The 9,746-nt window shown below is 55.5% G+C and overlaps 1 protein-coding gene across 4 annotated transcripts in view; it reads left to right on the top strand.

Annotated features, from left to right (window-relative positions):
• WNT3 (Wnt family member 3) overlaps positions 1-9,262 on the top strand; it is a 48,270-nt gene extending 39,008 nt beyond the window's left edge. The window contains exons 3-5 of one of the 4 annotated variants that reach the window (XM_040460036.1): positions 1,153-1,418; positions 2,133-2,608; positions 6,272-9,262. In XM_040460036.1, coding sequence (XP_040315970.1) covers positions 1,153-1,418; positions 2,133-2,608; positions 6,272-6,524 — 995 coding nt within the window. In that variant the 3' untranslated portion in view covers positions 6,525-9,262. Of the gene's footprint in view, positions 1-1,152; positions 1,419-2,132; positions 2,621-6,271 lie in introns of all 4 variants that reach the window. The other 3 variants (XM_040460037.1, XM_040460039.1, XM_040460038.1) reach the window with 3 other exon arrangements.
• Positions 9,263-9,746: the final 484 nt, after the last annotated feature.

Here is a 9,746-nt window from a genome sequence, read left to right as displayed (position 1 = left end):
GGGAGGGCGGGGGTTGGAACGGGAGGGCGCGGAGAGCGGGGCGGTGGGGCTCGGGCCCCCGGCCTTGGTGGCTCGCGGCCGCGGTCCGCCTGGGCTGCGCGGGCTCGCTGCGCCGGCGGGGCGGTCCGTGGAAGCGGGACGGGCGGCTCCTCTGCAGGTGGCCCATGAGGCCACCAGGCTACCAGGCTCCCCGCTTGTGTGCGGGGGGGGCGGGGGGCGGGCGCGATCTCCCTCCGCACTCAGGACGCGAGCCTGGCTCCTAAGCCGGCCCGCGTGGCCTTGGGCAGGTCACCTCCGGTTCTGGGTGCCTCGCCCGCGGGGAGAGAGATAGTTGAACTGTCGTCTCCCAGGCCTTCGCCCCGTGGTCGTCAATGTCTGCATCTGTAAAACAGGCCTATGTTAAGACTTTCTGCCGCGTGGTTAAGAGGATTAAATGAGCTAACGCACCCGAAGGGCAGAATCTGGTGCATACTGAGAGCTCAAAGGTGGTTATCAGGATAAGGAGGCTAGGGGGACACCCCTAAGAATTTCTCCTTTCCCTTCATGGGACCCTGGGCCGGAACCAAGGGAACTGCCTTGTTTTCTGATCCTCCTGGTGGTGGCGGGCAGAGGGCTCGGGATGCAGGTCACTGCCGTCCTGATCAGGAGGTCTGGTGACAGAGGGAACTTATACCCGTTTTACAGAGAGGGTAACTGACGCTCAGAAAAGAACAGGGTCTGCCCAAGGGCATCCTGACTACGTTTAGGTGGTGGGTTCCCAGGCTGCCCGCCCGCAGACCTCAGGCTCTCTCAGGAGTGGGGGGGGGGGGGGGGCGCTCAGGCGTGTGCTGTGGTCTCTGGAATTTGGGCAGATGGAAGGCAGGGGGCCTGGGGCTAGGCCAGAGCAGGACTACTTTATCTCTTCAGCAACCTGCCAGCAACCTCGGCTTGGCCCTGTAGCAGGTGTTGAGGCCCCGAGTTGATCAGTTACTGCCCTGGGCCTCAGTTTGCTCATCTGTAAAGTGGGGGTACCTCAGAGACTGGGCCAGTCAAAGTGGGTCGGAAGGGCACCTAGGTTCCTCCCTCTGTCCTCGGGCCCTTCTTCCCGACTGGGGAGGTCGAGGCAGAGAGGCTGCCTCCCGGGACCCGGCCTGAGCAATGCCCTCCCCGCAGCCACCCGCGAGTCGGCCTTCGTGCACGCCATCGCCTCTGCCGGCGTGGCCTTCGCCGTCACGCGCTCCTGTGCCGAGGGCACCTCCACCATCTGCGGCTGCGACTCGCATCACAAGGGGCCGCCAGGCGAGGGCTGGAAGTGGGGCGGCTGCAGCGAGGACGCCGACTTCGGGGTGCTCGTGTCCCGGGAGTTCGCGGACGCGCGCGAGAACAGGCCGGACGCGCGCTCGGCCATGAACAAGCACAACAACGAGGCGGGCCGCACGGTGAGCTGCGGCCGCCCTCGCCCCGACCCAGCCCGGTACCCCTTTTCGGACCCTGTGCCTGCCCCTCCCGGCTGGCCCCACCCCTGCCCCACCCTACCCTTCTGGTGCTTCTTGTACATGCGGGCTCCCTGCTCTCCTCTTTCCCCCTGGTGGAGCCTGTCAACCCCCCCCCCCCACGCCCCACAATCACCCCTTCCGTTCACCCTCCGTTCTCCTTGGGCTGTTCCCCTGCGCGCCCGCCCGCCCGCCCACCTTCCCCGGGGGTGCGTCAACTCGGGAGTGTGGCGGCCCCGTGGCGCACGTACCCGCCAGCCCATCCAGTGCACTTGGGCAGCCTGTGCAGGACTGTGAAGACCGGTGGGCTTGGCTTTGAGTTCAACCTCCACCCCTTCCTCTGGTGGTTCGACCTAGGGCGAGTCACTTACGCTCCCAGCCTCAGTTTCCCCATCTGTTAAACGGGGATCGCAATCCCTATTTCCTGCAGCTTTGGAAAATGGCTGCGGTTTCTGCCAATGCTTGGGCTGTGAAGGGGAGGGAGACGACGGTCATCGTTTTTAGGTCCGCACCTCGGTCCCCAATCCGTTGTCTTCCCGGCACCCAGTAGGCTCGGAGAAGGCTCCAGGGATGGGGGTGGGCGGGGGCAGAGTTGGGAGGGCCTAGGTGTACTCCCAGGTGGTGTCGTTCCGGGGGCCAGCTGCCACTCCTCTTCCCCAGACCATCCTGGACCACATGCACCTCAAGTGCAAGTGCCACGGGCTGTCAGGCAGCTGCGAGGTCAAGACCTGCTGGTGGGCCCAGCCCGACTTCCGCGCCATCGGCGACTTCCTCAAGGACAAGTACGACAGCGCCTCCGAGATGGTGGTGGAGAAGCACCGCGAATCCCGCGGCTGGGTGGAGACCCTCCGCGCCAAGTACGCGCTCTTCAAGCCGCCCACCGAGAGGGACCTGGTCTACTACGAGAACTCCCCCAACTTCTGCGAGCCCAACCCCGAGACGGGCTCCTTTGGCACCAGGGACCGGACTTGCAATGTCACCTCCCATGGCATCGATGGCTGCGACCTGCTCTGCTGTGGCCGCGGCCACAACACGAGGACGGAGAAGCGGAAGGAGAAATGTCACTGCATCTTCCACTGGTGCTGCTACGTGAGCTGTCAGGAGTGCATCCGCATCTACGATGTACACACCTGCAAGTAGGGAGCCAGGTAGGGTGGCGGGGTGGGGAGGGGGGGGCAGGGGGCAGGGAACTGGATTAGCCCCTCGCCCCTTCTCCAGCAGCCTGCTTCTATTCCTGAGTCACCCAAGGCACACAAGTTTCCAGGGACGAATTAGGAAGCCGGGATTTCCCAAGCTTCGGTGGCAATGACCCTTGGACCGCTTTCCTGCGCGGATTGCCCAAAGCACAGATAACAGCGAGAGTGTGCACACAAGGCGGCAAGCAATTGATTAACATTTGTATGCAAGTTAGTCACTTATGAGCCAGGTCAGACTTTTGCGTGGCCCCTGGCTGTCATTGCTGAGCATCTGTGGCGCCACAGGAGGGACACTGGGGTTGGAAGCCAGGACACCTGACTTCTGGTCCCAGTGTTGCCCTGTTCCAGGAACTCCCTAATTTCTTGTTCTTCCGCTTTCGTGGGTCTCCGTTTCCTTACCGTAAAACAAGGGGGTTAAGATACTTGACATAGCAGGCCAAAGATCCTCTTTTACCCCCCGGGGGCAGAGTCATTTTTGCATCCACCTTGAACGGAGAGGGCAAGTTTTTGCACAAGCATAAATCCTACCGACCTGGAGGAGGTGGGTGGGGGGAAGCGGTGTATGTAAGCCCATATCCTGACAGATCTAAAGCTTGGGTGGGGTGGGGGCACTCTGAGCGAGTTTATGGAAGGGGATGGGGAGGAGGAGGGATTCAAGTTCAGAGTGATGGTGGTGAGTAATCAAGGGATCAAAGGCTGGTGGATTATGTTCCCAAGCTTCCCAGAGGTGGCCTGCGTGGGAGACACGCAGGTGCCAGGCCCCTGTGTCCATAGGTCCCCAGCATAGTTCAGGACCGATGGAGGGTGGTCCTCGAGTCTTGGAGGTGGAAGGGCTGAGGCCACTATGCCCCTTCTCCCTCTTCTCTGCCCTGAGAGGGAGCCTAGTCTATAAAGTCATGAGCCCTGGTCCAGCTGCCACCGCTTGCCGGTCGGGGGGACCAAGACGAGCGTTTTTACAGAGCTACCTCCTTATCTGCCATCCTCCCCGGAGGTGCTGTGGGGGACCAATGAAAGGACACTGGGGACAGTGCTTGGTTCACTGCCTGGATCATCCCCTCACCCCCCTCCCGGGGGCAGGGCAGGAAAGAACACCCCACCAGGCGATGCAATTCCCCAGAGGGCACTTCAGAGCTGGTGGCGCACGTCTAGGCTGTGCGGGCCTGGGGGCGGGGCCGGGCCTCCCTGAGGCTTGGGGGAACCCAGGTCATGGTCATGGGGAGAGCTCTGGGTGAAGGGGACTCACTTGGCCCATCTGCGAGGCCCCTCCGTGTAGCTCAGGTTACGACCTGGCCGGGATGGAGCCCGGAAAGGCAGCGGGAGGCACTTGGAAGTTGGTGGTACTTTCTTGGTGTCTGAGTAAGTGCAGTGTGGCCAGTGGAAAGAGGACAGAGGTGGCTCCAGCTCCATCACGTACCAGCCGTGGAACCCCAAAGCCCAGTGTCCCCATCTGTACAGTGATGGTGGGAGCCTAACATAAGTGTCGTGAGGCTCAAATGAGCCACCAGGGGTGTATGTTTGTCTGAATCTCCTACTAACAGAGAGGGACAGAGGCCATCAGAGAGCCGTGACATGAGGGCGTCTTCATGCGGTGAGATGGTGTCATCACCTGGCCAAGTTTCATTTCTTGCTTCTCACGAGGATAGAAGAGTTAGCGACCGTGAAAGAGCTCACAGGCCCATTGTAGCATGGCCACCATGGCCAGAGGCAACATGGTGTCCCCACCATCAAGCAGGACGTGGCCATTCTGAGAGGGAGCTTTGGGGAAGTCAGAATTTCAGAACACTCACACTGGACATCTGTCTGGCTTACCCATTGCTGGGGTCGGAACACTGAGCCCAGGTCTCTGCCTCCAGGAAGCTTCGTGTGTGGCAACTGCAGAGGCCGTAGCAGCAGCAGCCCAGGTCCCATCAGTGGCTCTAGGGGGCTCTGGGGGGTCGTTGGTTCAGACCCGCAGCTGCGTCCCAGCACGTCCCCTCCTCCAGGTGGGCAGCCAAGAAGAGCCATCTGCCAAGCAGAGAAGGAGGTGTCTTGACCCTCAGGCTCCAGAAAATCCCCTGCCTTCCGCCCCTGGGGTTAGTACTGACCCTAAGAGGCATCAGTACACCTTTAGCCCTCTTTTCTCCCATTTCTGAAGTAGAATAGTGTTTTTTCCAGCCTTATAAAAGTGCCACGTAGACACGTTTTCAAGATGCCACGTCTAGGTAGATCGGGTCCCCAGGCCCCTCCTCTCCGGTCACTCTGGAGCCCTTGCTCTGGGACGAGTGGAGGACTCTCTCCCAATGTGGTGCCCTTTGAACAAACACTCTACTTGTTGAGTGATTTGGGACGAGCTGTTGAGCTTCTCTGTGCCCTGGCTCCCTCGTTTGTGAACTGGGGATAAGAGCCAGTCCCTCACGGGGTCGTCGTACGGCTGTATACACAGGGCCTGGCACATGGTCCGAGGAGGCGGCGAAGATTCCCAGGCTAAGCAGAGCCGACCTCCGAGAGCGACTTCCCCCAAGCCTGCTGCTTGATCAGAAGCCACAGGCCCAAGATTGGCTGAGACCTGGTTATCTCTCCCGTCGTTTCATCCACACTGACGCCATGGGCAAGATGGGAACTTTCAAGACAGGCCGGCAGGGACATGTGCCCTCCACCCGCTGGGTGGGGAGTGAGCCCCAGTCAAATGGCTTTCTACCACAGGAAGGCCAGAGATTCCCGGGCCCCCCGGGTGGGGAAAACATCTTCTCCATTGCTTGTAGCTTCTGGGTCTCATGCTTTACCACTCATTTCCTCCCTTGGCAAGTACTGGGTTTATTCCTTGTTATTCAGATGTTGTGAGCCCAGTAAGCTGGACAGGTCTCTGGACAAGAGTCAGGTGGCCTGGCTGGCCCCAAGTGCTGGATCTGTCACTAACTTGCTGCAAAACCTTGGACATGTCCCTTTAATCTGGCTGAGCCTTGGTTTCTGCCCCCGGAAAATAATCTTCCCTTGGTCTTGTCAGCTCCCTGAGGAGTGGAGGGTTGATTGGGGATGCCCACGAAAGCGCTTTGGGGCTCAAATCCTTTATGAGATGGAAGTACACAAATGAGTAAGATGTGCACTTTTGGTGCTCTCCTGAGAAGGAATTATTCGCAGTTAATTAAATAGACGTGCTCCTGTGTGGACGGCTCATCATCAAACTATCAGTGCGACAGGGAAGCATAGGGCACGGGTCCACTCTCGGCGGGAATGGGGCGGGGGGGCTAGACTGGCAGGGTTCCCCCGGGGTCTACACAGGGCAGATTCTTGCAAGAGGACAGCTGCCCCCGCCCGGGCTCCCTGCTGCCTGAGCTCCCAGCTAGAAGGTGGGGCAGGTAGGATTTGGATCCACATCGGTGGTGGCTAAAGCCCTACCGTTCCTGTTTAAATCTCGCGCCCTTCCTCAGCGGCAGGCCCCAAAAGCAGAGGAGGGCAGGGGGTATGGAAAAGCCACTTAAGTGCCCCCGTTAGCCCCCGGGCACACGAGTAGTGTCGAGAAGCGTCGAGGTCGCCTGTCATCAGCCTCGGATCTCAGCCCCCCAACGGGTGGTTTCTCTGAGAAAGGCATTGCGTCTCTTAATTCTTCCTCTTTGTTTTCCAAAGGGCAGTGGGAACGGGTGAAGTGTGTGGCTGGGCAGATTCACCGAAGTCCCATGGGAAGCAGGACCTGGAGCCGGGCTCAGCCCTCAGCACCAGACAGCAAGGAACCCGGACTGTTGCCAGACGCCCGTGCGGTAAATTACCTGGACCCGAGCCGCCCACTGACGGGGAGGCCCCCCTCGCGCTCTCTCTTCTCTCACCCTGCTCTGGATGGTGTGTGGTTTTTAAAGAAGGGGCTTTCTCTTTAGTTCTCTAGGGTCTGATAGGAACGGACCCCAGGCTTCTCTTTGCACATGTTAAAGAAAATAAAAAAATGGAAAAAAAAAAAATTCTACTCCGACAGAACAGGCTGGGCTACCGTGAGCTCTCTGCCCGGTGGTGAAGACTTCAGCACGGGCAAGATTCTGTTTCCAGACCGCTCCTTCTGGTGATGCGCCAAGACGCCCGTGAGGTGGGAGTTACGAAGTAGGACAGACCCCTGCAGTCTCCTTTTCTCCGTCTCTTCCTGTGCAAATCTGATGTCCTTCCACATTCTGACAAAAGCCATAGGTTGAGCTAGGATAAAGTGGTAAGGGAGGCCCAAGGCGATTGTGGGAGTAGGATTTTGAGTTTTGAAGAACCAGGAGCGCTGGGTGGCCTGGTAAGCTGTTTGAAAAGCAGCTGTGTGTTCTGTCTCGTTTTCTCTGTAACCCGGTTCTGCACAAGAGGCTCTTAGGACCTGCAGTCAGAGCCGCTCCCCCTCTTGCCCATTCTGCGGTTTCCACCAGTAACGCGGGACGGTGGGGTCGTTTTGCTTGTTTTGTTTTTGTTGGTTTTCAGAGGATGATGTAAATAGGTTATGTTTCAAGGGGGCCGGCCTTCTGCAGCTCCAGTAGCTTCCTAAAGCAACAGGTGGTACCTTTAGACGGGGCTGTTCAATCCCTCCCAGCCCGGCTCACCGGCAGATTCTCCACAAAAACAAGTCCAGGTAGAGTGGCTGGGAGTCTAGGCCACCTTGGTAGAAGTTAGACAAAGGGTCAGTGAGTGGCGATCTGGTCCCGAAGTTCCAATTTGGTGACTCGTAGACGGGGGAGGGGGCCGGGGGGGGGGTTAAAAGTCACTCCTTCGTCTCCTCTGTGAAGCAGACACGTCTTCTGGCCTCCTTTTCTCTCTTTGGCCTGTGTGGGTAAACAGAAGCGCCGAGTTCTTTAACACGCACCCTCCGGCCTCGCCTGCACGCGGACACCGCACCCATCCGCGCAGTTACCAAGGATCAGGGTTGGGTGTCCGAAGCGGGGCAAGCGGTCCCTCGGTCCCTCGGGTAAAGCCCCTCACGGCCGAGTTCCCCTTGCTCTTTGTTGGTCCTCTGGCGCGTCCTGAAGGAGGCTAGCAGAATGGAGGCCGGCGGATCGGACAGTATGAATCGATGCAGCTGTGTCTTAAGGAGAATCGGGAAGAATAGTCCAGAACAAAGTCGTTTCTTCCTTTTCTCCCTTCTCTCTCTGGTCTGCCTCACGCTGACCTAAGGTTCCGGGGTCTTCCCGCTTGCCCAGGCAGGCTTGCCGCCACCATCTAGAAGCCATGCCCGCCCTCTTGAATCCGCTGGCAACGAGCCCTGATAAAGATCCACCCCCCATCCCCTCTCCAGAGAGTCTGAAATGCCCCTCCCCACCTCACCTTAGACTGAAGTTTTAAATCATGTCAACCAGATGATGCTTGCTTTATGTGAGAATTATTTCAGCAGAATGGATACAAATTTTCAAAAACAGTCTTTTCATATCTATGTATTCTATATTAAAAGTGATAAAAGTCATGTTTCTGGGGCGTATTCAAGTAGCTGACAAGTAATTATTTAATAATAGTACATTGAGTGCATTGTAATTATTCTTGCCGTAGTCAGGTAATAGTATCCAACAGAAATTTCCTACCAACCTGCTGTATCCAAAGTTTTGTAAAAAGTTGTAGAAGTTGTTGATCTTTTTGATTTTATATTCAAAAAGTCTCTTTTTATAAATATTATTTATTATACAATGTATATACCTTTGAGTTAACTAAGATTATATATTATATAAATATATATATATTTGGAGAAAATATATTTCATCATGCAGTTTTTTTCTGTTAAGTCATTAAAGAGAAGGTAAACAAACTTAAAACGGATACATTGTACCGTGTGTGGAGTTTCCAGATTAATGCTCAGGAGGTCGAGAGTATCCGATTCTGGATGTGCTGGCCTCCACCTGCACCCTTAAGTTAGTGCCCCAAATCAAAGCCATTCCCTCTGTTCTCTAAGCGGGATCATCGGAGACATCAGGGACAGTAGGTCTGATCCACTGCAGGGCTTTCTTACAGGCTTACTTTGCTCTAAGTCAACATCCAACAGATAATTCCCAGTTTTGCAAGTAAGCAGTTGGGCGCTAATGCTTTTCATAGACTCAGGCACCTCCACTGCACAAATTAATGTCACAGACACTCAGAGATGTGGCTCGAGGCCAGCAGACCACGGGGTTGGTTAATCCTTTCCTCACCCATGTTTTCAACTCCATTTATTGGGAAAATAGGATTTGCTCTATTGAAAATGAAACTTGACTGGAAATGGCTCCCCCCGCTGCTAGCTAATCTACAGAAGGGGTAGGTGGGTCAGGAAGATGAAGTGGTGTGCCCTAGCCTCTGGGTGGCCTGGAACAGGTGTCATTTGCAGCTTGCGATGGGGCAGAAAGGACTCCCCAGTGGGCACGTTCTGGGAAGGGCATTCTCTTCTCAAAACGCTGCTTCAAAAGGACTCACCTGAGACTCCCAAGCAATGCTTTCTCAACAGTGAGAGGCTGTAACTCGGTTTTATGACAATAGACGATCCTTTGGTCTTCAGACCTACCCATAAAATGTCACCTTTGGTTTATGGAGCACGGCTAAAATGCTTTTGCTTTTTCTTTCTCCTGATTTACCTTTATTAGAAGCAAATCTTACTCATCTCACTGCATAGAAAAACATAAAAATAAAGCGGTCTGCCCTGTGTGGTGGTGACGGGCTGTCTCGTGCTACAATTCAGGCCTCTAACCTTCGATTAGGAATGGCTACTACAAGTTCATGAATTTTACTGTGCCCGTTATGTGTCTTTATTTAGTCCCTGAAAAGCTTAAACCACAAAAATGGTGGTATCGGCGGCACAAGAAATCGGACGTGGAAAGTATACGGAAATCTCTGTATCTTACAGCCCTGCTCATCTTGTACTTTAACTTTGACAGAAAGCCAATACTCATCTACCCCAGCATTCTGGGTAGTTTTTTTTTTTTTTTTTTTTTTAACCTAGAAGATTGCCAAATATTTAAATGGTCCCTATTCATACTTACCAAGGCCATTTGTAATCCTTTCTATGATTAATCATATACTATGATTAAAGAGAACACAGTTTATTGCAGTGCTTGAACGTTCAGTTTCTCCATAAGTATAAATACTAATAAACATCTAAACACAAGAGGAAGTTTTAAAAAAATAAAGA

Source organism: Herpailurus yagouaroundi, unplaced genomic scaffold (assembly GCF_014898765.1).
Source record: "Herpailurus yagouaroundi ecotype Mexico unplaced genomic scaffold, PumYag 247, whole genome shotgun sequence".
NCBI lineage: Eukaryota > Metazoa > Chordata > Mammalia > Carnivora > Felidae > Herpailurus > Herpailurus yagouaroundi.
The sequence above is the reverse complement of the archived record's forward strand: the minus strand, read 5'-3'. Positions and strand labels throughout refer to the sequence as shown.